Source organism: Podarcis vaucheri, assembly GCF_965113315.1.
Source record: "Podarcis vaucheri genome assembly, chromosome: 12".
NCBI classification, from domain to species: Eukaryota; Metazoa; Chordata; class Lepidosauria; order Squamata; family Lacertidae; genus Podarcis; species Podarcis vaucheri.
In genome coordinates this window covers 63,548,393-63,576,364 of record NC_138750.1, presented here as the reverse complement: position 1 = coordinate 63,576,364, position 27,972 = coordinate 63,548,393, and the positions used below count along the sequence as shown (strand labels likewise).

Genomic DNA, 27,972 nt, shown 5'->3' with positions numbered 1-27,972 from the left:
TTGGTCTTTTGTGAGCTGAGACCTGAGGCAGCCCTGACAATATGGTTTCTCCCCTGTATGAATTCTTTGATGGACTGTGAAATGGGCACTGTTTCTGAAGCTCTTTCCACATTACAGGCATGGATATGGTTTCTCCCCTGTATGAATTCTTTGATGTGAAGTGAGACTGTGACTGAGACTGAAGCTTTTCCCACATTCCAGGCATTGAAAGGGTTTCTCCCCTGTATGAATTCTTTGATGGGAAGTGAGATCACCTCTCTGATGAAAGCTCTTTCCACATTCCAAGCACTGATATGGTTTCTGCCCTGTATGAATTCTTTGATGGGAAGTGAGATTGGAGCTCTGACTGAAGCTCTTTTCACACTCGTGGCATTGAAAAGGTTTCTCCCCTGTGTGAATTCTTTGATGAGAAGTGAGACCATCCTTCCGATTGAACCTCATCCCACATTCCAAGCAATGATAGGGTTTTTCCCCAGTATGAATTCTTTGATGGGAAGTGAGACTGGAACTGTGACGAAAGCTCTTTTCACACTCATGGCATTGAAAAGGTTTCTCCCCTGTATGAATTCTTTGATGGGAAGAGAGTTTTGACCTATCCCTGAAGCTCTTTCCACATTCCAGGCACTGATAGCGTTTCTCCCCTGTATGAATTCTTTGATGGGAAGTGAGACTATGGCTGAGACTGAAGCTCTTTCCACATTCGAAGCACTGATAGGGTTTCTCCCCTGTATGAATTCTTTGATGGGAAGTGAGATGATCCTTCCGATTGAAGCTCTTGCCACACTGCAAGCAATGATAGGGTTTCTCCCCCGTATGAATTCTTTGATGGGAAGTGAGATGATCCTTCCGATTGAAGCTCTTGCCACACTGCAAGCAATGATAGGGTTTCTCCCCCGTATGAATTCTTTGATGGGAAGTGAGATGATCCTTCCGATTGAAGCTCTTCCCACACTGCAAGCAATGATAGGGTTTCTCCCCCGTATGAATTCTTTGATGGGAAGTCAGATGGTGCCTGCAACTAAAGCTCTTTCCACATTCCATGCAGTTATAGGGTTTCTCTCCTGTATGAATTCTTTGATGGGAAGAGAGCATTGTCCCGTCCTTGAAGCTCTTTCCACATTCGAAGCACTGATAGGGTTTCTCCCCCGTATGAATTCTTTGATGGGAAGTGAGGTTGGTTCTTTCACTGAAGCTCTTCCCACATTCGAAGCACTGATAGGGTTTCTCCCCTGTATGAATTCTTTGATGGGAAGTGAGATGGGAACTTTTTCTGAAGCTCGTTCCACATTCGAAGCACTGATAGGGTTTCTCCCCCGTATGAATTCTTTGATGGGAAGTGAGATGTGCATTTTGACTGAAGCTCTTCCCACACTGCAAGCAATGATAGCGTTTCTCCCCTGTATGAATTCTTTGATGGGAAGTGAGATGTGCATTTTGACTGAAGCTCTTCCCACACTGCAAGCAATGATAGGGTTTCTCCCCTGTATGAATTCTTTGATGGGAAGTCAGATGGTAGCTGTAACTAAAGCTCTTTCCACATTCCATGCAGTTATAGGGTTTCTCTCCTGTATGAATTCTATGATGGGAAGCGAGACTGCCCTTCCGAGTGAAACTCTTTCCACATTCTCTGCACTGATACAATTTCTCCCTACTCTGTGTTCTTTCATGTGAAGTGAAGCTATTCCTCCTAACGAAGCTCTTTCTTTGATGGGAGGTGGACTGGGAGCTCTGACGGATGTTCTCTCCACACTCTGAATATTTATATGACTTCTCTGCTATGTGGATTCTGTTCTGGTCCCCCTTGTTCTTCTCTTCCAATTCTTCACCATCTGCAATGAAAAGAGACACTAATTAGAGCCTCGGAAAGAAATGGCGCTCCAGATTATTGAACAAAATCCCCCCCCGCGAGACTTGAGAGTGCTCTGTTTCAGCCTCAAGCAGACATCCTTGGAGTCTAACTTAATGTCACTGTCGATGTGTGGCATCTTTGACCCCCCCCCAGCATTTCTGCATGCCTGCGGGGCACCTGACTCTCTTGAAACCGGTGGGGCCACACTGCCAGCATACCGTGACGGGGCACAGATGACACAGAAGCATCAAATCCAACACCTGACCCCCCCTCTTCCCCAGCAATGCACTGCCATGTTAGTGTAAGTCATGCAAACTCTGCAGCGCTGTCCTGGACCCAAAGCCCACTCAGAGCGAAGGCGACATGGTTCACATCCATTATTGAAGCAAGTTAATAAATGCTTGTGACAGAGGAAGAACTGGAGTTAGGTGTGAGGCCTTACTATAGTTTTCACTGCCTTTGTTGATTGGTATTAACTGACATACTGCTTGGCTTTAATCTGGGATAGATTTTGTTTGGCTCAATCCTGGAATCCGCTCCATCTCCGAGGTCAGTCTAATGCAGACAGAGCCAAAACAACAGACCTCACAGAAGTTATTTCAACTTCCCTAAAAGCTCTGAAGCCAATGTTGAAGAAGGCCTGGAGGTTCAGACAAGCCTGGTCCTTGTTTAAAAAGGCATGACTAGATGGAGAACATTCACAGAGGAAAGAGTTGATATCCCTCCATTCAGGGTTCACCGTGGGGATGTTAGAATCCCAGACGCTGTTGGTCTCCCTCCAAACAGTGGAGGTTCAGGCAGGCAGGTGGAGGAGCCTGAAAAGGTGCTCCCCTTCTCCATCTCCATCCGCCTGCCTGCCTGCCTCCCCCCACCCCCAAGCTGAGCAAGCCCCAATACCTCTCCAGCTCCATCCATGCAAGTCACCAGATCTCTTGGAGGTCCCTGAGAGGGAACGCTCAGAGGTTGTGGGGAGGGATGCGGGAGACAACCTGACCAGGTCAACCGTCCATCTTCCCCCTTCCATCCTCACTAGCTTTGCAGGATCCGTCTCTTTCATCCTTCCTAAGGAGTCGAGGAGCCTGGGAGAGAGGAAGAAGCAAAGGGAACCTCAGAGGTCCTGCAGGGATTCTCCTGCCCTAGATATTCTCCTGCCCCTGAAGAAGCACAAATGGGGCAGCCCCTTCCCAACACAAGCCCTTTTCCTAAACATCTCCAGTGGTTCCGATGTAGCCTTATTGGAGTTCACCGATTGGGTCTGCGTTGCTCCATGACAGGAGGAAGGAAGTCAAAATGACACCGAGTTGGTTCAAAGAAAGAGTTTATTCTGCTCTCCGGATAGCAGAAGGCACTTGCGTGGTGAGTCCACAGCAAGTCCAAATAAATGACAAGTTACATGCAGTATATATACCCTCCAGGCACCCTCTCCCTCCTTCCAACCACGTCAGCTTGTATACGTCGGTTGACAATGAAGCCTTAGCTTACAGGGGATTCATTTGCCCGCTTGCCCAGGACCGAGGAGAGAACAAAAGCACCAGGGAAGCAACTTCTTCGGAGAAAAGAGTTTTATTGAGATCGGCGCAGAGGCAGCCAGTGGAATATCTTCCAAAGACTGGCGGCCCGTATACTGTGTTCAGCAAGCATTCTTATACCTGGGAGCATGCATTCGTCTCCCCAATCAGCTGGCAAGGTTACAACTTATTACCTTATATGGCATATGGCTATATGGCTAGCTAAGCTCCCCTCCCTCGTATGTGTGTTCTTCTTCTCTTGCATTACTGAAGCAGGAAGCAGGAAACAGCTTCTGGCCTACATAGCTGAAGCAATTGTGGTTTTAACCACAGCTGCTGCTAGCTGCTTAACCACAACTGCAGCAGTTAGCTTGGGTCCTGATATTATTGAGATTAACCCTTCCCTCTCCCTTCACTCCCTCCTCTTCTTATGAACAACCTAATCCTTAGGTTCGTTCTGGGGTATGGACCTATACTCTCTCACATATCCCATTGAACTCAGTGGGGCTTTTGGACAGAACTTGGTGGCAAAACCAGTGGCGCCCTGTCCCCAATCCTGAAAACTGCAACCCCAGAGCATGGGCAGAAAGTAGACAAGTAGCTATTACATGTGGGTGCCCCCATGCTAGGTGCTTTGAATGGAGAGCCCAGTTCACACTCTTTGAGCTCTCTCACTGCAAGCCAAGCAGATGTTGTGGCCCTATTTGCCTCTGTCAGGGGTTGCCTAGGGACCAAATCTGTATGTGGAAGCAGAGGAGCTGGTGATGCCACATTTCTGAAATATCATGAGACGAAAACACCACTCCTCCTTAGATATTGTCTGTGTTTATACACCACCTTCGCAAAACTTCAGTCTCAAAATGTGGCCCCCACCCTGGCATGGAAGCCATCAAAGTATAGATCTTCCACATGTCCTAAATCTGTACTGTTCTTAAAAACACCAGGCATGTATACCCTTTATAAACTGCAGAGGTGAGCTTTACACTCCTCTTGTGACAAAATTCCCAAAGGCTGAGGGTAGCTTGAAAGAACTAGCCTATTTTGAGACTGCACCAATTTCCATTTCTTTTTTATCAAAACTCACAGACGCTCTGCTAGATTTTTCCAGAAGGTTTTACAAGTACCTTTCAAGATGGTTAGAATTTTATTACAGATAGCCAAAAAGGATTTTACGTGTTCCATGTCCTCTGTTAATAGTACAAGCCACCCAATGACTGATAATCCCAGAAGGTTGGGAGAAGGAGTCTTTTATCCTTGTTTAGCATTTCCTGAGGATAGATCTGAAATCTGCTTTCACATTAGTTTGTCTACTTGTTTAGCCTGAATAGGGGAGAGACATGTTTTGTTGCATGTGGGACAGAGGAAGTGGCCCAGTTGTGCTGCTGCAGATGCAGAAGGGCTTTTCTTCTCCCTGTGCTCCTCCCATGTGCAAATGTTCCCGTCTGGCTACAGCCTCTGTTCAGAAATGTGACTTATCCCTCAATCTGAAGGGGGTTTCTTTGCATGCCCCCATGCAGTGGCGTAGCAAGGTCAGGTGTTAGCTGGTGCGGAAAATTTCCTGTCACTCCCCCCCCCCCGTTGATTTTGTTTTGACTTTATTTCATATTTTCTTACAAAGGAATGTGGATTCTGGGCCTCTGATAACAAGGAGGCCACTGGGGACAGATACTTAAATCCACAGGATGGGTTCTGTTATTTTATTTATATTTATTGTTTATTTAATAAAGTTTATTTTTAAAAGCCTGCAAAACTGTTTACCAAAACATAAAACAAAACAAAAAATCACAGCAGTAAAATCAATGAAAATTAGCAACCCTACTTTAATACATACAAAATCTAAACTATTAAAACAGATTAAAATTCCTTCAGCTTCCCAAGCATCTGAGTAAGCTTGCCTAAACAAGATTGCTTTTAGCAGGTGCCTGAAAAGAGTCTAGCAAAGGCACTATTTATTGGGATTTCACCATGCTCTGTATTATCTGAAAAGGAAAAATTTATTTAAAAAGCAGGACTGCACAGCCTGGGAGTCTCATCATGATCAGCGGGACTTACTTATTCCTGAACCGACGGTGCATAAGGTGGGCTAGAATCCTATGCACCCCCTGCATCCAACTTGTACCTAAATATCTTCACAAACCTGCACCAGAGAGTTGCAGAGTAGGAAGGGACCCCTGAGGGTCATCTAGCCAACCCCCTGGGGCAATGCAGCAATCTCCACTAGACCATCCCTGACCGATGGCCATCCAGCCTCTTCTCTGTGTGCCTTCTCCATGAGAGGTCTGGGTGGTGGCAACACAAAAGCGAACCTTTTCTGCAGTGGCTCCCCATTCGGGGGAAGGTCTCCCAAGGGAGGCTCGCCTGGCCCCTTCCTGACATCTTGAGGTGCCAGGCAAAAACCTTTTTCTATAACTGGGCCTTTGGCTGGTTAGCATTCTATGGCCTTTTCAATATGTTTGTAGGAGGAGAGATCATTGCCTTTGCCTTTGTTTCATTAAGCGTTTGGTGTTCTAATTTTGCATGTTTATGTTGTGAATCGCCCTGTAAACTTTGGATGAAGGGCAGGATACACACCTAGTAGTAGTAATAATAATAATAGCAGCAGCAGTGAACAGCCACAGTTAATCAGAGGTGCCAACTGAATAAAATATTAGGAGGGAGTAGGCATCGGGCATAGCCAGGATTTATGTTAAGGGGCAGAATCTCAATTCATGAAGGATTTAATTCTCCCCATCGGACGCCCATGGACCCAAGTAAGCCCCACCCTGCAAAGCTGATCCCAAGATGCAGCGTGCACACACCAGTTGAATGGCAATGCCCATTAACGGGGTGGGGGCCTCAAATATTTCATGGGGGAGCCAAAGGGACCTCGGTGCCCTGGGGTATGCCAATCTATGAGGAAGAGAAGCAGGCTTTGTTGCTCTCTCTCCCACCATCCCCCCTCCCCACTTTTTGGGCCGGGTTTCTACATCATTCTGGCAGGCAGAAATCCAGCAGGTCAGGAGGATTTCCTGTCCATATTGTTGCTGGAATGTTTGCAGTGACTGTGAGCTTCCATTGGATCATTGCAATGGATTGCATTGCATTTGAATTATGGTGCAGAGTCCCATGGACTGCAAGAAGATCCGACCTCTCCATTCTGAAGGAAATCAGCCCTGAGGGCTCCCTGGAAGGACAGATCCTGAAGCTGAGGCTCCAAGACTTTGGCCCCCTCATGAGAAGAGAAGACTCCCTGGAAAAGACCCTGATGCTGGGAAAGATGGGGGGCACAAGGAGAAGGGGACGAGATGGTGGGACAGTGTTCTGGAAGCTCCCAGCATGAGGGAGGCAGCGGAAGACAGGAGGGCCTGGCGTGCTCTGGTCCAGGGGGTCGCGAAGGGATTTCTGCACCAAGTCAAGGAATCTGTAGCCCCCCAGTTACACTCCGCCCCCCCACACCTGTATTCTGCCCCCACCAAAGGTGCAGCTCCACCTGAAGCACAGGAAGGAAGCAGCCCAAGGTCCTTGATGACCTCCAGGCTGGGAGGGGGCGCCTCCCTCCCCCCCGGGCGCCCCCCTTCCTTCCCCTCCCCCTCCCCCCGCCCCTCTCCCCCCAACTCCTGGGGCGACGCCTGCCTGCCATTTCCCCCCCATGGTCTCCCCCCACGCCCCTCCCTGCCCCCCTGGGACCGCCTCCTCCCCACGGCACCCTCCGGGGGAAGAGAGAGGAGACTCACCCAGGAAGCTCGGGCCCAGGCGAGAGAAGAAAGCAGCAGCCTCCTCTCGGCTGGCAGGAAGGGAAGTGGGCAGGGAGGGAGGACCTGCGCCCCCGTCACTTCCGGTGCCCTCTCTAGGAACCCAGCTCCACTCCTCTTAACCCTTGCCAAGCCGAGCGCACCGAACCCGCCTCTCCCTCCCTCTCCCTGGCTGCAGGTTCTCCTGCTTCTGCGCCTGCGCTCCAGGGGCTGCCCCCCCTTCCCTCCCTCTGCCCCAAGGAGCCCCCATCTAAGCAGACCCCTAACAGCAAGGGAGGCGGGGGTGGCCATGGGGGGGGTTACCTTGGCTCTGCCCCTCCCCCCAAAGAGAGGCTCCAGGATCCCAAGGAAAGGCTGGGATGGAGAAGAGGCGAAGGTCTGCGCAGTGGCAGGAGGTGTCTTGGGCTCAGAGGTGGCTCCATCAAGACACCCCCCCCGGGGGAAACCCCCCAGCTCAGCGAGGGGGAGGGGAGGAAGGAGGGGGTGGCTTCCCGGCCGGGAGATTCCCCCCCCCCCGAAAATGATCTCTTCCCCCCGCCAAGCGGATTTTCCTGCTTCTGCAGCCGCTTTTCATCCCAGGAAAAAGAGAGGAGAAAGTGTCCCATGCAAGGAATGAAACGCGCACGCGATCCTTTGGGTGGGGGAGACTCAAGGGGGGGGGCAGATGTGGAAGAGAAAAGAAATGACCATGCCTGCCTGCATGGGAGAGTAGGACTTACTTCTGAGTAAGCCAGCCTCGGGTGGGGCTGCACAGCAGTGCTTCCAAAAGTGATGGGATCAGTGTGCGGATCTCACGAAATTAATGCCGTGCTCTTATAGATGCACAGGGATAAGTGCATTCACACATACAAGGGTTCACAAACCCCTGCGTGTAACTGCAGGTGATGCAATAGGGACCCTTTTGCTGGGAGTTTCCTGAAGGGATCTGCTTCACTTGGAAAGCCAAGAAAGAAAAGTGTGTGTGGATTCTGAACATGGCTGCCAACGTTTCCCTTTTTTAAGGGAAATTCCCTTATTCCGAATAGGATTCCTCGCAAGAAAAGGGAAAAGTTGACAGTCACGATTCTGAAAGCGGAGGAATTCTGGAGGAAGAAATAGAAGGAGCTGGGAGATCCTGCACAGGTGGAATCTCATGAAGAAGAGCAAGTCGGAATTATTGGGGCTGGACTTGTGCTGTTGTAGCCTTACGAGGCTTTGCCCTCGGGTGGGAAAAATATTGCGCCTGGGAGAGGGAAAATGGGAGTCAACAGACACTCAAGGAATAGTTTCGGAGAAAAGGCTTTTATTTCTACCATCCATGAACTGGTAGAAGGAGCAAGTGTGGTAAGTCACAAAAAGCATGCATGAAGTTCACAGTCATGTGCACAATCATATCTACCCCTTTCCAGTTCCCTCCTCCCTCAGTTAGCTTTTTCCTAACTTGTACTTGCTGCCATACTGGGCACAGTTTGGCACGGTACGGGTAATCACAGTTCTACTTTTCCTAAGCCATGGGGGACGGGCAGGAACTTCACATAAGTGTTGGAGTCTATTTTTCATCAGGTTTTTTTTTTTCTTCAGGAAACATTGCAGGGGGGTCGTGGGAGTAGTTTTACTGCTTTTTCTCCATGACCCTGGAACACTTGGGATACTGGGACACTCCCTCCTCCTAACGTTATTTTTTTCCACTCAGTCACAGGCCAGACGTTGCTTCCAACGTCTCACACACTCAAAACATTCACTGGAGTGTCCCCACACGCACATTCAGAAAAACCCATGCACCTCCCCAAATCCCCCTTTTTTACCAAAACCAACCAACCAACCGGCAGCGCTTAGACTTCGACCGGGGCCCAGCAGCACCCTTTACTGCTTTTTCTGGGCGACACCAAAACCAGTGGCACTTTTGCTGCCTACAGGTCAGGCTGAATAGGCCCTGTTTGTTTGCTCCCACCTATCCCTGTGGAACTTACCTTTTTCCTCGAGGTCCCTTCCTTCGGCCGTTGCTTTTTCTCCAGTCCTTGCAGTGTGTCCACTCAGGAACGGGTGGCAATTCCTCCCACGAACTTGGCAGGATGTGCACTGGAACTGCTGACACGAACCGAGCTGTTCACCGCAGGGACGCCTTGAACCGACATCCCTTATCCTCAGGGAATCTGTTTTTCCCAGCCAATGCACCAAGAAATGTAGCCTTATGAGGCTTTGCCCTCGGGTGGGAAAAATATTGCGCCTGGGAAAGGGAAGTGGGAGTCAACAGACACTCAAGGAATAGTTTCGGAGAAAAGGCTTTTATTTCTACCATCCATGAACTGGTAGAAGGAGCAAGTGTGATAAGTCACAAAAAGCATGCACGAGTTCACAGTCATGTGCACAATCATATCTACCCCTTTCCAGTTCCCTCCTCCTTTCTCCTCCCTCAGGAGTCCTGCCCCATGTTGAGGTTCCTGAGCATGTACAGAAAGCTGTCTTGGGACTATTGTGGACTCCTGGCAGGAAAGGGGGTGAGGGGGTTTTCAGTGTGTTCCCGTTGTTTCATTCTTGTGCTTTGGCATGCTTCCCGGAGAGAAAGCAAGTTGCAATGTGGTTCTGAGAAAGGCCTGAGAAGACAATGGGCTCTGTTCTCGACCTTTTCGCAATCTTTGTAGTTACAGCAAGCGGAATGTTCCTGATGCTTAGCTGCTGAGAAAATGATTTTGAAAAGCTTTGAGAAGCTTTGAGCCTGCTTGGGGGGGGGGGTGACTTCGGGCCTAGGTGGGGTCACCTGTCCTCACCTTCCTTCATTGTTTTCTTTGCGAAAAGAAAGACTCGGGTTTCTAAAATATGGCTTATAAATTTCTAACCTGGAATGTGATGGACTAAATATGAACTCCGAAAGGCGTAAGATAACACATGTATTAAGAAAGCAGGAATGAGATTTAATAAGCTTGCAGGAGACCCACGTAAAAAGGACCCGTGGAAAATGGTTAATCAGTAAAGCTTGAGGCCAGTAATTTATACCTTCAGATAAATTGAAAAAAGACATTGCCAGGAAGGAATAAAAGTCCTGGTGTCAGGATTATACGCAGCAAATGAAAAGAAGTCGGACTTTGAAATGCTGGGAGGGATGCAGGCCGTGGCGAAGGGGTTGTTTATACAGCCTTTCTAGAGAGAGAGAGAAGCTTGAAAAGCGAGAGATAGGAAGAGAAATGAGGGCGAATTAGAAGAAATCCCCCGAGAAGCGAGGGAGCCCCCCAGGGAGACTGCCGCCTGGCCTGCCAGGAACCGGCCTCCTTGGCGCCTCAAAGGGAGGCGAGGCTCCGATTTCGAAAGGCGGGCCGTTGGGAAAAGGCGGGAAAAGTCGTTTCCCTCAGAGCCGCTGAGGGGAGGAAGGAGCGGGGGAGGGGCTCCTCCTCCTCCTCTCTGGCCCCTCCGCAGAGACACGACGGGGACCCTCTTGTGAGGGGAGCAGAAAGGGGGGCTCTCAGGCAAGGGGGCGGCAGGGGGGTCTCTCGTCTCTCTCCCCCCCCCTCACGACCCCATTGCGTTCCTCTCATGGCGGAAGGCCTGGGAGAAAAGAAGCGACCATGCCTGCCTTCCAAGACGGAGGTTCTGTTTCAACCTCTGCTTGCAAAAGCAAAAGAAGGGGGTCCCTTCGGGGAATGGTGGATCTGGACCACCTGAGTTGTTTCATGTCTCACAACCTGAGTTGCTGGAGACACTACAGATGAGGCAAAGCAGATGTTGGACCCGACATGTGGGAAGACTCCCTCAGAGGCGCCTTTCCCTGCTGGTGTTACACCTAAAGGAATGTGAACTGGAATGCGCACTCCCTCTTTCCAGCATGAGTTGGGGGGGTCTTTGCCTGTGCAGTGCTGTGACTCCTTTCACAGAGACATCTGAATCTTCACCCACTTTCCTGAGGGAGTTTTCCTCCTGAGTCTTGGCTGCTCCCCCTCCCAGCTTCTTCTTCATTTCTCCTTCATTCTCTTCCTGTTCCTCTTTCCCCCACTGTTTGGGGGTCAGCTGGGTTCCCCCCCCCCCATGGCCAGGAGGAGCCCACAGAGGCAGCAGTGCTAGGAGGTGGCATTTCCCGCCCTTTTCTGAAATAGGCAGGAACACCATATTGTATCTTCTGGAGGCCCCAGCCGCTCCCAGAGATGCCATGGCTCCTCTGTGGGCCACATGGGTCCCACGGTCTTGGGGTTTCTCCTCCTGGCAGAAGGAGGGTGGCACCTTTGGGTGCCAGCACTCACGGGGTATCCACAGCAGCCTTCCTGCCATGATGGCTTTGCCTCCGCAGGGCGGCCTCTTTCCCCACCATGTTTGCCCAACAGAGGAGGCCTCTCCATTGGAAGAGGCCAGGCAAGCGGTTTCAGAAGAGGAAGCCATTTTGGAGAAGAAACAAGCTTGGCTGTTGTCTGCTGAGGGTCTCCTGCCTTTCTTCCAAGGCTTCCTGGGGGCTGCAATGGCCAGAGGAAGAGACAGGGCCCCCCAGCCTGAATCCCCTGCAGGGCTCTGGGCAGCAACCAGAGCCTGCATCAGTTTCCTTTCTCAAGGCCTTGGAGGAACCTTGGGGTGCGGAAGGAGGAACCCCAAATGGAGATCAGGCTCCTGACAAATGGGGAAAGGAACTTTATATGGCCTCTGTGAAAGAAAACTCTGGGTTGAGAGACTACTCAGCAGCCCAGCTCGTTGGGGTACAAGTCCCCCACTGGTCCATGTGGTCAGTAAAAGAAGGAAATCCCAGCCAAGTAATTTGGAGCAAAACAGCAGTCAGTAGACTTAGAGTCTTTATTGTTGCGCAACAGTATGAACTCTGAGCATGGGGCGACATTAACTTTTAAAACTTTTGCACCATATCCCAGAATATCCACCCTCCCTTTCCCACAGGTGGGCGGGGTTTGCAGCACCGAGCGGGGCTCGCCTGGGTGGGTGCCACCTACCTGCTTGATCCGGCCTTTGACCTGCCCTTGGCCAGGGAGGACAAGGGACGGCCGGCCGGGGGTGGGCCTAAGGCCAAAAGAAAAGAGGATGACTCCGTTGCTCAAGCCTCTTTTGCTGTTCTTCCTTCCAAGATCAGGAGCGTGTCCAGGCGGCTGGATTGAGGTAAGTAGCCGGCCTTCGTTGCTTTGCCTGGATGGGGGGCGGAGGAGAGATTTGGCCCCTCCACCAGGCTAGGCCGCTTTTTTGGCGTCCTCGGTTGGGGACGTTGCGGCCTTTTCGGCTTTTTGTCCGCAGCGTGGGAGGGAGCTTGACTGCTCTTCCACTGGCTGCTGGCCTGAGCCCCATGTTTTATATTAAGATTCCTTTATTTTGAATGAAGGAGGACACACATAGGAGGAGGACAGTTTTCCAGTATTCACGCGTTCCAAGAGACCGGAGACTTTTTTGTTAGGAATCATGACAACGGAAATCAAGAAGTCAAATAGACCATTATTTATGTATGCCACAACTGCTGAAGAAGAAGAAGAGTTTGGATTTGATATCCCGCCTTTCACTCCCTTTAAGGAGTCTCAAAGCGGCTAACATTCTCCTTTCCCTTCCTCCCCCACAACAAACACTCTGTGAGGTGAGTGGGGCTGAGAGACTTCAGAGAAATGTGACTGGCCCAAGGTCACCCAGAAAAGCAAAACCATCCCCTCAAAACTCAAATGGCAAACGAAATTGCCAGCATACTTACAGTTCAGGGCCGTGTTCAGAAAGTGGTGGTGGGAGATGAGTGCTCAGACCCCTGGGCTCTCACTTGTGGGGTGCCTCAGGGTTCTGCCCTCTCCCCCATGCTTTTCAACATTTACATGCAGCCGCTGGGAGAGATCATCATGGGGTTCGGGCTGGGTGTTCATCAGTATGCAGATGATACCCAGCTCTACCTCTCTTTCAAATCGGAAGCAGTGAAGGCGGTGAAGTTCCTGTGTGAGTGCCTGGAGGTGGTTGGAGGATGGATGGTGGCTAACAGATTGAGGTTGAATCCTGAAAAGACAGAAGTACTGTTTTGGGGGGACAGGAGGCAGGTGGGTGTGGAAGACTCCCTGATCCTGAATGGGGTAACTGTGCCCCTAAAGGACCAGCTGCGCAGCCTGGGAGTCATTCTGGACGCACAGCTGTCCATGGAGGAGCAGGTCAATTCTGTGTCCAGGGCAGCTGTTTATCAGCTCCATCTGGTACGCAGGATGAGACCCTCCCTGCCCGCAGACTGTCTCGCCAGAGTGGTGCATGCCCTGGTTATCTCTCGCTTGGACTACTGCAATGCGCTCTACGTGGGGCTACCTTTGAAGGTGACCCGGAAACTACAACTAATCCACAGTGCAGCAGCTAGACTGGTGACTGGGAGCGGCTGCCGAGACCACATAACACCGGTCTTGAAAGACCTACACTGGCTCCAAGTACGTTTCTGAGCACAATTCAAAGTGTTGGTGCTGACCTTTAAAGCCCTAAACGGTCTCGGCCCGGGATACCTGAAGGAGCATCTCTACCTCCATCGTTCTGCCCAGACACTGAGGTCCAGCTCCAAGGGCCTTCTGGTGGTTCTCTCACTGCGAGAAGCTAAGTTACAGGGAACCAGGCAGAGGGCCTTCTTGGTAGTGGCACCCGCCCTGTGGAACACCCTCCTACCAGATGTCAAAGAGAAAAATAACTACCAAACTTTTAGAAGACATCTGAAGGCAGCCCTCTTTAGGGAAGCTTTTAATGTTTAATAGGTTACTGTATTTTAGTTTTTTGTTGGAAGCCGCCCAGAGTGGCTGGGGAAACCCAGCCAGATGGGCGGGGTATAAATAAAAAAATATTATTATTATTATTATTAGCAAGAATAACCAGAGCAGTAAGAGGAAATACAAGATGGTAATAAAGAATGGAAAGTAATCAAAGAATATCTTAAAGATTACTGTGATAACAAAAGCTTTATGGCAGATAATAATAATATTTTATTTATATCCTGCCCAACCCAGCCGAAGCCGGGCTCAGAGCAGGTAACAACAGTATATCGAATGAGTCCTTTAATATAAGGAAATATTGGAGAAAACTAGAACCAAAAAGGAGAATGTGAGGTGTGTGGGGGCGAAGATTTAGGAAACTGTAAAAAATTTAAGTTCAAAATAGTACAATGAGTATAGTCGGAAGGCTTTTCTTTATCATAAATAACATCATTTTCTATTCTTCTACTTTTTCTCTCTCTTTTCTTTCATTTATACTTTTTGTGTATTCATAATCTGTAATGTTTGAATGTAATGTTTTATATTGTATGTATTTTTAAAATTTCGGTATAATAAAGGTTTAAAAATTATCTAAAACAGGAAGATACCTGTTTCTCGAAGCTACCAGCATGACTTCGACCAAACTGCAGGAGGCAGTGGAAGTCAGAGGTGCCTGGTGTGCTCTGGTCCATGGGGTCATGAAGAGTCGGACATGACTAAACAACAACAACAAAAACAGGAAGAGGGGGGAGGGGCCTGCAAGGAATGCAGGGAAGTAAGGATCTCTCAGGGTGGGAGATGGGGGAAAGAGGGGGGCACCTAGGGGAGAGCTGGGGGAGCCTGCCTTTCTATGGGTTGATAAATGATATGATATATATGATACAAAGGTTATAAAGGGTATTTTTAGTTATTCTCCCCCTTCTTTTTTTATACACTTGTGTTTTGTAAGGGTTGTTTAATAATTTTTCCTTTTTTCCTTTTTGGTTCTCCCTCAGTGTGAATTCTTTGATGGGAAGTGAGATAGATCCCCTGACTGAAGCTCTTCCCACATTCAAAGCACTGATAAGGTTTCTCCCCTGTATGAATTCTTTGATGGGAAGTGAGATTGGTGCTTCGACTGAAGCTCTTTCCACATTCCAAGCACTGATAGGGTTTCTCCCCTGTATGAATTCTATGATGGGAAGAGAGATTGGTGCTTCGACTGAAGCTCTTCCCACATTCGAAGCACTGATAGGGTTTCTCCCCTGTATGAATTCTTTGATGGGAAGTGAGAGATGCACTTTGACTGAAGCTCTTCCCACATTCGAAGCACTGATGGGAAGTGAGACCATCCTTCCGATTGAACCTCATCCCACATTCCAAGCACTGATAGGGTTTCTCCCCTGTATGAATTCTTTGATGGGAAGTGAGACCACCCTTCTGATTGAACCTCATCCCACATTCCAAGCACTGATAGGGTTTCTCCCCTGTATGAATTCTTTGATGGGAAGTGAGATGGGAGCCTTGACTGAAGCTCTTCCCACATTCCAAGCACTGATAGGGTTTCTCCCGTGTATGAATTCTTTGATGGGAAGTGAAAACATCCTTCCGGCTGAAGCTCTTTCCACATTCCAAGCACTGATAGGGTTTCTCCCCTGTATGAATTCTATGATGGGAAGCGAGACTGCCCTTCAGAGTGAAGCTCTTTCCACATTCCAAGCATGGATAGGGATTCTCCCCTGTGTGAATCATTTGGTGGTAAGTGAGCTTTGTCTTCCAGCTGAACCTCTTTCCACATTCCAAGCACTCATATGGTTTCTCACCTGTATGGAATCTTTCATGGGACACGAGTCCAGCTCTGTGAGTGAAGCTCTTTCCGCATTCCATACACTGATATGGTTTCTCCCCTGTATGAATTCTATGATGGGAAGTGAGACCGTCCTTCCGAGTGAAGCTCTTTCCACATTCTCTGCACTGATACAATTTCTCCCCTGTATGAATTCTTTGATGGGAAGTGAAAACATCCTTCCGGCTGAAGCTTTCTCCACATTCCAAGCACTGATAGGGTTTCTCCCCTGTATGAATTCTATGATGGGAAGTGAGACTGTCCTTCCGAGTGAAGTTCTTTCCACATTCTCTGCACTGATACAATTTCTCCCTACACTTTGTTCTTTCATGTGAAGTGAAGCTATTCCTCCTAACGAAGCTCTTTCTTTGACGGGAGGTGGACTGGGAGCTCTGATGGATGTTCTCTCCACACTCTGAATATTTATATGACTTCTCTGCTATGTGGATTCTGTTCTGGTCCCCCTTGTTCTTCTCTTCCAATTCATCACCATCTGCAATGAAGAGAAAAGCTAATTAGAGCCTCAAAAAGAAATGGTGCTCCAGAATATTGAACAAAGTCCCCCCCCCACCTCACTGTGAGACTTGAGAGTGCTCTGTTTCAGCTTCAAGCGGACATCCTTGAAGTCTAACTTAATGCCATTGTTGATGTGTGGCATGTTTGACCCCCCCCCATCATTTCCGCGCGCCTGCGGGTCATGTGACTCTCTTGAAACCGGTGGGGCCACACTGCCAGCATACTGTGACAGGGGGGCAGATCACACAGAAGCATCAAATCCTGACCCCTCCCCCAGCAATGCACTGCCATGTTAGTGTAAGTCATGCAAACTCTGCATCGCTGTCCTGGACCCAAACCCCACTCAGAGCGAAGGGGACATGGTTCACATCCATTATTGAAGCAAGTTAATAAATGCTTGTGATAGAGGAAGAACTGGAGGGAGTTAGGTGTGAGGCCTTACTATAGTTTTCACTGCCTTTGTTGATTGGTATTAACTGACATACTGCTTGGCTTTAATCTGGGATAGATTTTGTTTGGCTCAATCCTGGAATCCACTACATCTCAGAGGTCAGTCAAATGCAGACAGAGCCAAAACAGACCTCACAGAAGTTATTTCAACTTCCCTAAAAGCTCTGAAGCCAATATTGAAGAAGGCCTGGAGCTTCAGTCAAGTCTGGTCCTTGTTTAAAAAGGCATAACTAGATGGAGAACATTCAGAGAGGAAAGAGTTGATATCCCTCCATTCAAGGTTCACAGTGGGAATGTTAAGAATCCCAGACAGAATCCAAACAGCGGAGGTTCAGGCAGGCAGGTGGAGGAGCCTGAAAAGGTGCTCCCCTTCTCCATCTCCATCTGCCTGTCTGCCTCCCCTCACCCCAAGCTGAACAAGCTCCAATATCCGGCTCTATCCATCCACGTCTGCATCTCCACTCTCCTGGAACTCACCAGATCTCTCGGAGGTCCCTGAGAGGGAACACTCAGAGGTTGTGGGGAGGGATGTGGGAGACAACCTGACCGGGTCAGCCGTCCATCTTCCCCCTTCCATCCTTGCTAGCTTTGCAGGATCCGTCTCTTTCATCCTTCCTGATGAGTCGAGGAGCCTGGGAGAGAGGAAGAAGCAAAGGGAACCTCAGAGGCCCTGCAGGGATTCTCCTGCCCTAGATATTCTCCTGCCCCTGGAGAAGCACAAATGGGGCAGCCCCTTCCCAACAGTAACCCTTTTCCTAAACATCTCCAGTGGTTCCAATTTCACCTGTTTGCTCCTCACCCCACTTCCTAAGGCTGGCATGGTCTGCACAGTAGTGAAAAGAGAGTAGATCCCATTGAACTCAGTGGGGCTTATTGGACAGAACTTGGTGGCAAAACCAGTGGTGCCCTGTCCCCAATCCTGATAACTGCAACCCCAGAGCATGGGCAGAAAGTAGACAAGTAGCTATTACCTGTGGGTGCCCCCATGCTAGGTGCTTTGAATGGAGAGCCCAGTTCACACTCTTTGAGCTCTCTCACTGCAAGCCAGGCAGATGTTGTTGTGGAGTTTGGAACTGACAAGAGTTAAAACTCTGTGGTGTCCTGTATCTGGGAGGAGCTTGACGCAGACAAGTGAGTCAGAGCCTGTGTTGCTGTTCAGAAGTGCTTTCGATTCAGCCTGAGACACAGCTCAGCTGCAGAGAGGCAGTGTGTGCTTTTGGAGCACAGGAAAGATGCCAGAAAGTTCTGATGGATTTACTGCTTTGTAAATAAACGCTTCTAGAGATAAGAACCGGACTGTCTTTGGACTTGATTTATCCCTCATCTCACACGGACGCAGGACCGCTGCTACTCTGCTCCCTGCCAGGTCAGCCTCAAGCCCCAAAGCAGAGCTGCACAGGGGAAGCGCTGACTGGACGCAGGAATTATTTTCCCCAAAGGTTATGGGGGTTCCGCATTTCCTGACAGGTGTGAGAAGGGAGGAAGACTGCCAGCGTTGCGTTGCTGAGAGCTCCTGCCAGGAAGGGCAGCGAGGAATCCTGGAGAGCGGAGCCAAAAGCCAAGAGGAGGCTGATGCTTCGGAGGTCCAGATTGCTGGCAACTTGTGAGTACGCTTAAAGCCCCGGTGGGAGGAAGATGGCTGCTGTTCAACAGGGCCATGAGAGCTTCAGCATCCCCTTCAAAAGACTGAATGGGGCCAATTGGGAAGCCTGGAGTAAGCGCATGTACTACTGGCTGGCAGAAAGGAAGCTTTGGGAATGTACACAAGCCGGTCCAGTTTTTGCCCAGCCCAGTGAGAGGTCTGCAGGAGCAGTGCACGCTTGTGAGGCAGACATGGCTGATGCTCTGGAGAGAGAGCAAAGGGTGCTAGCCATTTTAAGGGCCAGCGTTGATGCTTGGCTGTTGCCAAAGCTGCAAGGGAAGAAGCCCTGGGTCGCGTGGCAGGCACTGAAGACGGCATGTCAGGCCGCAGTGAGAGCACCGAGCCCAGAGGGGGCTGGGACTGTTTTGGGAAGCTGTTTCTATGCTTCAACACGTCTGTGTGATGGTCCTGGAGAGAGGCTGAGAGCTGGGAAGAGGAAGGCAGTTGCAGACCGTTCCTCAGGCAGCTGGGCACCCAGGAGTGGGGGTGCAGGCCGTTCCAAGAGCTCTGGGAAAGCCAAAGTCTCCAAGAGTTGTTTGTGCTCTGAGGCGAAGTCCAACAGCAAAGGGCATTGTTCTGCAGAGGCCCAGGAAGGCACCGGCCGGAGAGGAATGTCAACAAAGCAGATAAGCAGCGGTTCCAGGGCTGGTTCCCAGCAAAGACGTGGGAAAGCAGCAGGCCAGGAGAAAAACAAGGACAAGGCGTCTTATCACCCCACAGCTGTGATGGTGCCTCTGGGAAACTGTGAAAGCCTTAGTCGGGGGGAGGCTGTGGCCATGGCAACCGGTGGGAGTGCGAGCACCGCCATGGCAACTTTGGAAAACAGCCAGAGAGACACTTTATCTCTTATAATCGACTCCGGAGCGTCTCATTGCCTCGTGACTTCCAGAGGGCTCCTGAGGAACTGCAAGACAGTTAAAACTGGACGCTACGTCACATTAGCAGATGAGTCTCAGAGACCACTGACTGAAACTGGGTTGTTATATTGTTCCTTTATAGATCACGAGGTGCAAGCTTTTTTGGTTCCAGAGCTTGCACATTCTCTTTTAAGTGTATCAGAACTTATGGCTGCTGGGTTTGATGTTCTGTTCTCTAACGATCTGTGTTCCTTCTACAGGGATGGGAAGAAGATCTACAGTGTTGAGAGGAAAGACAGGCTCTTTCTGGTGGAGATGCCCATTGAAAATGGGACTGTTGGTAAAATGGGGCTGGTGGAAAATGGGGCTAGTGGAAAGTCCATTAAAGACGCCCATGTGCAGTGTGCAAGTGTAGGCAACATACCATATTTCTTACTGCATCAGAAGAAACCGAAAGTGGACTTTCTGCGAGTGTTTGGCTGTGAGGCTTGGGTCCTCATTCCAAAGGCTATGCGCAGAAAGGGTGAGCCAAGATCTAGGAAGATGATCTTTGTAGGCTATGAGCCGAGTTCAAAGGCGTGGCGTTTCGCATACCCTACTGGCAACCAGTCTAAGCTGCTTATTAGCGGCAGTGCTGAGTTTTGCGAGCAGAGTGGGTGGAAACGTCTTCACGGGAACCCGGATGTTCTGTTAGACTCAGATGAGGAAGAGGAGGAGGATGAGTCTGAACCTGTTGCTGAGGTGCACAGTCCACAGCCACAGAATCCAGAGCCGGGATCTCCAAGGCAGAGGCTCCGAACCTCTCCAAAAGGGAGTCCCAAGACCCCTCCACAGGTCTCTGTCAAGTCTGAGCCAAGGAGTGAACCATCCTCGCCAGCAGACCCAGCTGTGCGGCCAAAAAGGCACAGCAGGTCAGAGGGGGGAGTTTCTGACACAAGGGATGGTAGGGTTGATCCAAGTGAATCAGGTGCAGTTCCAGAGTTCACGCCGAGGAGGTCAGCAAGGTCAACCAAGGGTAAGCCTCCTGAAAGGTATGAAGCCACTAGTGTCTGGGTTGGTGTGGCTAGATGTGAACCTGAATCCTTTGAGGATGTTCAGAAGTTGCCTCAGGAAGAAGCTAGCAAATGGCGTGAGGCAATGCAGAAGGAGATGAACTCAATGGAGTCTCTTGGTGTGTTCTCACTCACACAGCTGCCGGCTGGAAAGCAAGCTGTGAGTTGCAGGTGGGTTTACCGACTTAAACCCGCAGAAGCTGGAGAACCACAGTATAAAGCGAGATTAGTGGCCCGAGGATTCACACAGAGGAAGGGTATCCACTTCACAGAGGTCTATTCGCCGACCTCGAGGGCCGAGACTCTGAGAACGTTTTTGGCGATAGCAGCACAGAGAGGTTGGAAGGTGAACCATTTTGATGTAGATGTCGCCTACCTGAACTCAGATCTCCAGGAGGAGTTGTACATGCTTCCTCCTCCAGGGTTTGAAGGCAGTGAGCCAGGCGTCATGTGGCGGTTGCACAAATCCATCTATGGATTATGCCAATCTGCCAGGAATTGGAATATGTGCCTACATGAAGCCTTAGAAGAGCTAGGTTTTAAGAGATCTCTTGCAGACAGTTGTATTTACATTAGAGATTCAGGCTTGAAACAGCAAGTGGTGCAGGTGTTTGTTGGTACTATCTTGATCATGGCACAGACAAGTAAACAAGTGGAGAAGTTTGCTAAGGAGCTTGGAAAGCGGTTCAAGCTCAAGCAGCTTGGAGACGTCAAGTCGTATTTAGGCTTAGAGATCACAAGAATAAGTGATGGAAGTTTTTTGCTTCCCCAGAAAGGTAACACTGAACAGTTGCTTGAGAAGTTCAGGATGTCTGACTGTGCAGGTGCCAAGTCACCCATGGAGGCTGGATACGTGAAGGAGTGTCAGCAAGTAGAACTCGTTGTGTTCGAAAATACTGAACTCTTTCAGTCAGCTCTGGGTAGTCTGCTGTATCTGTCACAGTGGAGCAGACCAGACATTGCGTTTGCTGTCAATCTGCTCAGTAGAGAGGCTTCAAGTCCTAGTGTGCAGGCCTGGAATGGTATTAAACGGGTGCTACGTTACCTGCAAGATACCAAAGATTTTTGCCTCAAGATGTCAGCTGAGGGCGGTGTCAAGCCGACCGCGTGGGTAGATTCGGATTGGGCTAACCTTGAGGACCGCAAATCAGTGTCAGGCCTAGTGGTGAAGTTTGGGGACTCAGTGATTGGGTGGAGGTCCCGGAAGCAAAGTCTCATAGCGCTTTCGTCTACTGAAGCTGAGTTCAGTGCACTATCAGAGGTTTGCAGAGAGCTGGAGTTCTATGTGTGTTTGGTTGAGGAAATCTGTGGAGAGAATTGTCTACCCGTTGTGGTGCATGAAGACAATCAACCGTGCCTCAAAGTGGCCGAGACGGGGCAATTCAAGGCGAGGACCAAACATGTGGACATACGTTTCCGGAATGTATGTCAGAGCGTTCATGAGGGGCTAGTTGCTCTGAAATACTGTCCCTCAACCAAGAACCTCGCTGATGGTTTCACAAAACCATTAACCTTCCAGAAGCACGAGGAGTTCTGTGAGGGTCTGCGTATGGGAAGAGCATTGTTGGCTATTGTCCCCAGATGCAGGACAAGAGGGGGTGTGGAGTTTGGAACTGACAGAGTTAAAACTCCGTGGTGTCCTGTATCTGGGAGGAGCTTGACGCAGACAAGTGAGCCAGAGCCTGTGTCGCTGTTCAGAAGTGCTTTCGATTCTGCCTGAGACACAGCTCAGCTGCAGAGAGGCAGTGTGTGCTTTTGGAGCACGGGAAAGATGCCAGAAAGTTCTGATGAATTTACTGCTTTGTAAATAAACGCTTCTAGAGATAAGAACCGGACTGTCCTTGGACTTGATTTATCCCTCATCTCACACGGACGCAGGACCACTGCTACTCTGCTCCCTGCCAGGTCAGCCTCAAGCCCCAAAGCAGAGCTGCACAGGGGAAGCGCTGACTGGACGCAGGAATTATTTTCCCCAAAGTTGTGGCCCTATTTGCCTCTGTCAGGGGTTGCCTAGGGGCCAAATCTGCATGTGGAAGCAGAGGAGCTGGTGATGCCACATTTCTGAAATATCATGAGACGAATACACCACTCCTCCTTGGATATTGTCTGTGTTTATACACAACCTTTGCAAGTCTCCAGTCTCAAAATGTGGCCCCCACCCTGGCATGGAAGGCATCAAAGTATAGATCTTCCACATGTCCTAAATCTGTAGTGTTCTTAAGAACACCAGGCATGTATACCCTTTATAAACTCCAGAGGTGAGCTTTACACTCCTCTTGTGACAAGATTCCCAAAGGCTGAGGGTAGCTTGAAAGAACTAGCCTCTTTTGAGACTGCACCAATTTCCATTTCTTGTTTATCAAAACCCACAGATGCTCTGCTAGATTCTTCCAGAAGGTTTTACAAGTACCTATCAGGATGGTTAGAATTTTATTACAGTCAGCCAAAAAGGATTTTATGTGTTCCATGTCCTCTGCTAATAGTACAAGCCACCCAGTGACTGATAATCCCTTCTCATAAGGTTGGGAGAAGGAGTCTTTTATCCTTGTTTAGCATTTCCTGAGGATAGATTTGAAATCTGCTTTCACATTAGTTCGTCTACTTGTTTAGCTTGAATAGGGGAGAGACATGTTTTGTTGCATCTGGGACAGAGGAAGTGGCCCAGTTGTGCTGCTGCAGATGCAGAAGAGCTTTTCTTCTCCCTGTGCTCCTCCCATGTGCAAATGTTCCCGTCTGGCTACAGCCTCTGTTAACAAATCTGACTTATCCCTCAATCTGAAGGGGGTTTCTTTGCATGCCCAGTTTTCCTTGACCCAAAGCTCCCTCCCTAAAAAGGAAGCAGCGCCAGGATCCAAAGGAAGAAGGTAAGTCATGTCAGACTAACCTGATCTCGTTTTTTGACAGAATTACAAGCCTGGTAGATGAAGGGAATGCAGTGGATGTAGCCTACCTTGATTTCAGCAAGGCATTTGACAAGGTGCCCCATGATATTCTTGTAAAGAAGCTGGTAAAATGCGGTCTTGACTATGCTACCACTCAGTGGATTTGTAACTGGCTGACTGACCGAACCCAAAGGGTGCTCATCAATGGTTTCTCTTCATCCTGGAGAAGAGTGACTAGTGGGGTGCCACAGGGTTCTGTCTTGGGCCCGGTCTTATTCAACATTTTTATCAACGACTTGGATGATGGACTCAAGGGCATCCTGATCAAATTTGCAGATGACACCAAACTGGGAGGGGTGGCTAACACCCCAGAGGACAGGATCACACTTCAAAACGACCTTGACAGATTAGAGAACTGGGCCAAAACAAACAAGATGAATTTTAACAGGGAGAAATGTAAAGTATTGCACTTGGGCCAAAAAAATGAGAGGCACAAATACAAGATGCGGGACACCTGGCTTGAGAGCAGTACATGTGAAAAGGATCTAGGAGTCTTGGTTGACCACAAACTTGACATGAGCCAGCAGTGTGACGCGGCAGCTAAAAAAGCCAATGCAATTCTGGGCTGCATCAATAGGAGTATAGCATCTAGATCAAGGGAAGTAATAGTGCCACTGTATTCTGCTCTGGTCAGACCTCACCTGGAGTACTGTGTCCAGTTCTGGGCAGCACAGTTCAAGAAGGATACTGACAAACTGGAACGTGTCCAAAGGAGGGCAACCAAAATGGTCAAAGGTCTGGAAACGATGCCTTATGAGGAACGGCTAAGGGAGCTGGGCATGTTTAGCCTGGAGAAGAGGAGGTTAAGGGGTGATATGATAGCCATGTTCAAATATATAAAAGGATGTCATATGGAGTAGGGAGAAAGGTTGTTTTCTGCTGCTCCAGAGAAGCGGACACGGAGCAATGGATCCAAACGACAAGAAAGAAGATTCCACCTCAACATTAGGAAGAACTTCCTGACAGTAAGAGCTGTTGGACAGTGGAATTTGCTGCCAAGGAGTGTGGTGGAGTCTCCTCCTTTGGAGGTCTTTAAGCAGAGGCTTGACAACCATATGTCAGGAGTGCTCTGATGGTGTTTCCTGCTTGGCAGGGGGTTGGACTCGAAAGCCCTTGTGGTCTCTTCCAATTCTATGATTCTAGGTCCTGCCTGGTAAAATCACTTCAGTCTCAGTCAGCTTTTCAATTAATAAAGAAGAGTGTATTTTATTTCAGACACAAACAAAACTTTTACAGCATTCCAAACGTTGTTGCTCTTTACTTTCTTAATCGTATGTTCCTCTCTCTATCTCTTCTACCTCCCCACACTCAAGAACCCACGGTCCTAACTGTCTCTCTATTACCTACTGTCTTTCCCAACCAGCCAACCCACAAAAACCCACCAACTACCCACCAACAACTCCCAACCAACTCCTCCAAGAACTGGTTTTATAAACCCACTGACTCCACCCCCCTGGGTCCTGTCTGTGCAACCTATTTAACTATTTCCCGTCCAGCACACTCTCATATATGTTAAGGTCACAACCTGCCACCCAAAGCCCTCTCCCTCTCCCCCTTGCATTGCCTCATCCCCTTCAGGACAAGACCTTGGAGTCCTTAAAGCGGCTTTGCATCCTCTCCTCTCCTCCACGGAGAGCAGCGGCCCAGAAGGAGCCCCAGGAGAAGCACCTGCCCAGAGAGACCGGAGCTGATCTGGAGGAGGATCTGGCAGGGGGGGAAAGGCTCTGCCAGGAGCAAAGGGGGGCCTGGCAGGGGCTCCCCCATTGCAAGGGGGATTCTGGGCATGCCCTCCCCCCCAGACCCTTCCCAGAGAGACCTGAGCTGATCTGGAGGAGGATCTGGCAGGGGGAAAGGCTCTGCCAGGAGCAAAGGGGGGCCTGGCAGGGGCTCCCCCATTGCAAGGGGGATTCTGGGCATGCCCTCCCCCCCAGACCCTTCCCAGAGAGACCTGAGCTGATCTGGAGGAGGATCTGGCAGGGGGAAAGGCTCTGCCAGGAGCAAAGGGGGGCCTGGCAGGGGCTCCCCCATTGCAAGGGGGATTCTGGGCATGCCCTCCCCCCCCCCAGACCCTTCCCAGAGAGACCTGAGCTGATCTGGAGGAGGATCTGGCAGGGGGAAAGGCTCTACCAGGAGCAAAGGGGAGCTTGGCAGGGGCTCCCCCATTGCAAGGGGGATTCTGGGCATGCCCTTACCCCTCCCCGACCCCTCCCTCCCTCCCAAAGAGGAAGCAGCGCCTGGATGCAAAGGAAGAGCAGAGCTGCAGACCTCACCCCCTCCCCGGGAGCGGGACCCTCTTCTCCCAGACTTGGGGGGGGTCTTCCCCTGCAATGCAGAAGCAGACCACCCACCCCTGCAGCTCTGGGACCCCCTCCTCCCCCAGGCACCCCAAGGGGGAAGAGAGAGGAGACTCACCGGATTATTCCCAGAAGGGAAACCGAGGCAGCTCGTGGAGGAGACCAGAGATGCCGGAAGAGACTGGCCACGGGGGGTGGGGTGGGGAGGAATCTGCTCCGGAGGACCTGCCCCCTGCTGTCTCTACTTCCTGTCCTCTCTAGGACCCCAGCTCTGTAGAACCCTTCGCAAGCTGAGCACAGCCGGCTCTCCGCTCCCCCTCCCTCCCCGAATCGGATGGTCCCCAGGGCATGTGCAGAGTTCTCTGTGATTCTCGGCTCAGAGGCCATCGAGGCAGCAGCCTCGTACCCCGGCCCCAGGTGGGTGGGGTATAAATAATAAACTAAAATTCTCCGTCTTCTTCACCTGCTCACTAGCGAGCAGACTGAAAGTCTGTTGCAATATTAGGAGGGTACTTGAGAGAGGCGCCTGTCCCTTTGGAGCAAATGGCTCCGTGGGTAAAGCAGGAGACTCTGGATCCCAGGGTCGTGGGTTCGAGCCCCGCGTGAGGCAAAAGATTCCTGCCTTGCAGGGGGTTGGACTGGATGACCCTTGGGGATCCCTTCCAACTCGACAATTCGAGGAGGAGACGGGGAGATCGCCCCCTTTACTCCCCTTGCAACACTGGGGGGGGGGAGGCAGAAACTTAGCAGGTGCAGCTTCTTTCCTTGCAGGGAGAGGAAGGGGCTGGAGGGGGAAACTTCTCCGGGGGGGGGGAGTTGCTGGGTAGCATTGCCAGGGGTGGGACTAGATGTCCTTTGGGATCCAACCTACAGTTGTTTACTATTATTATTTTCAAACTATTTTTGCTTTCTAAAAGATCAGTGTAATTTAACAACAACAACAACAGCAACAACAACAACTATATCATTATAAGAGTTAACAATTCCAATTCCATATATACTTATCTAATGTCAAGGTGATATTATTATCCCAAAACATAAATGTTGATTCTTAACCTACTGTATTTGGTATGAATGCATTCCAACTCTACAACTGTTTCTGATCATTTTATGATGGCCCTCTAGCAGGTCCCACCGCAAGCCTTCAATTAATTAAAGTCGCATTATGTCCCTGCTAACGGCCCCCAATTAAATAGAGTGGATCCACCTCATGGTTTGCCCATTAAATGAATTTCTGCCATTGACCACAGCCTCTCTTGTGTGAGGGAAAACTTGGTGATTTAGAGCCGAAGCTGAACGAAGAAGAAAAGTTTTATTTACCAAGAAAAAGCTGGTGTCAGGAAATGGGTTCTTTCAGGCAGAAGTCAACTTATTGCTTCAACTTTGAGGAAGTCACGGGATTAAACGCAGAAGTCCATGCGCAGCTTTTCTCATGAGACCCGGGCCCTGCGGGATCTGATTTCTTTCTTTTTCCTTTCTCCTCCTGTGAAAATCTTAATCTTTTATATTTTATTTTTATCAACTTGTTTTTATTATTGGTTGTTAGCCACCCTGGCTGGGGAGGGCGGGGTATAAATAAAAATTTATTATTATTAATATTATTCTCCAGCTCCATTTGCCAAAAAGCCGTTGCTCCACTCCAGGCAGATGTTCCGCTTTCTGGACATGGTGGTCCAATGTTGAACTCCATTTCTGCCCCTTCTTCCCTCTGGTTCCTTGACTGAGGTGTGACAGGTGTCACTCACCATTCAAGGCTCTGGACGCAGCCCCCCTTCCCTGGCGGATTCCCACTTAGAATCATAGAATCACAGAATCCTAGAGTTGGAAGAGACCCCAAGGGCCATTGAGTCCAACCCCCTGCCAAGCAGGAAACACCACCAGAGGACTCCTGACATATGGTTGTCAAGCCTCTGCTTAAAGACCTCCAAAGTAGGAGACTCCACCACACTCCTTGGCAGCAAATTCCACTGTCCAACAGCTCTTACTGTCAGGAAGTTCTTCCTAATGTTTAGGTGGAATCTTCTTTCTTGTAGTTTGGATCCATTGCTCCGTGTCCGCTTCTCTGGAGCAGCAGAAAACAACCTTTCTCCCTCCTCCATGTGACATCCTTTTATATATTTGAACATGGCTATCATATCACCCCTTAACCTCCTCTTCTCCAGGCTAAACATGCCCAGCTCCCTTAGCCGTTCCTCATAAGGCATCGTTTCCAGGCCTTGGACCATTTTGGTTGCCCTCCTCTGGACACGTTCCAGTTTGTCAGTGTCCTTCTTGAACTGTGCTGCCCAGAACTGGACACAGTACTCCAGGTGTGGTCTGACCAGAGCAGAATACAGTGGCATTATTACTTCCCTTGATCTAGATGCTATACTCCTATTGAAGCAGCCCAGAATTGCATTGGCTTTTTTAGCTGCCGCGTCACACTGTTGGCTCATGTCAAGTTTGTGGTCAACCAAGACTCCTAGATCCTTTTCACATGTACTGCTCTCAAGCCAGGTCTCCCCCATCTTGTATTTGTGCCTTGGGGGGCTCCTGAGCGAGGGGCCCTTTCCCTCCGCTCCCCCCTCTCTCAGCCCCTCCAGAGGGATTCCCAGTCACAGGCCCAGGGGGTCCCCTTGTTCTGGGCTTGGGGGGGGTCTTCTTCTCCTCAAATATCTTC

General features: G+C 49.9%; 3 protein-coding genes across 7 annotated transcripts in view; all 3 read right to left on the bottom strand.

Annotated features, from left to right (window-relative positions):
- The window catches only part of LOC309514972 (uncharacterized protein), a 59,421-nt gene extending 52,263 nt beyond the window's left edge, over nucleotides 1–7,158 (bottom strand). The window contains exon 1 of the mRNA XM_082192519.1: nucleotides 7,112–7,158. The gene's annotated coding sequence lies outside the window, so the exon portion shown is untranslated. The remainder of the gene's footprint in view (nucleotides 1–7,111) is intronic.
- On the bottom strand, nucleotides 46–27,100 carry LOC309514884 (uncharacterized protein). 5 transcript variants are annotated; one of them, XM_082192325.1, is made up of 3 exons: nucleotides 26,634–27,100; nucleotides 2,747–2,928; nucleotides 46–1,829 (listed from the first exon to the last, which is right to left on the bottom strand). In XM_082192325.1, the coding sequence occupies exons 2-3, from the start codon at nucleotides 2,904–2,906 to the stop codon at nucleotides 112–114; spliced, it is 1,878 nt and encodes a 625-aa protein (XP_082048451.1). In that variant the 5' UTR covers nucleotides 2,907–2,928; nucleotides 26,634–27,100; the 3' UTR covers nucleotides 46–111. The 5 variants fall into 5 exon arrangements, with proteins under 5 accessions (XP_082048451.1, XP_082048449.1, XP_082048448.1 ...); XM_082192323.1 differs by lacking the exon at nucleotides 26,634–27,100 and adding an exon at nucleotides 25,432–26,624 and having other exon boundaries at nucleotides 2,774–2,928; XM_082192322.1 differs by lacking the exon at nucleotides 26,634–27,100 and adding an exon at nucleotides 25,432–26,618.
- LOC309514971 (uncharacterized protein) lies at nucleotides 13,943–17,546 on the bottom strand. Its single transcript, XM_082192518.1, has 4 exons — nucleotides 17,498–17,546; nucleotides 17,004–17,158; nucleotides 15,864–16,053; nucleotides 13,943–15,683 (listed from the first exon to the last, which is right to left on the bottom strand). The coding sequence occupies exons 2-4, from the start codon at nucleotides 17,134–17,136 to the stop codon at nucleotides 14,663–14,665; spliced, it is 1,344 nt and encodes a 447-aa protein (XP_082048644.1). The 5' UTR covers nucleotides 17,137–17,158; nucleotides 17,498–17,546; the 3' UTR covers nucleotides 13,943–14,662.
- Nucleotides 27,101–27,972: the final 872 nt, after the last annotated feature.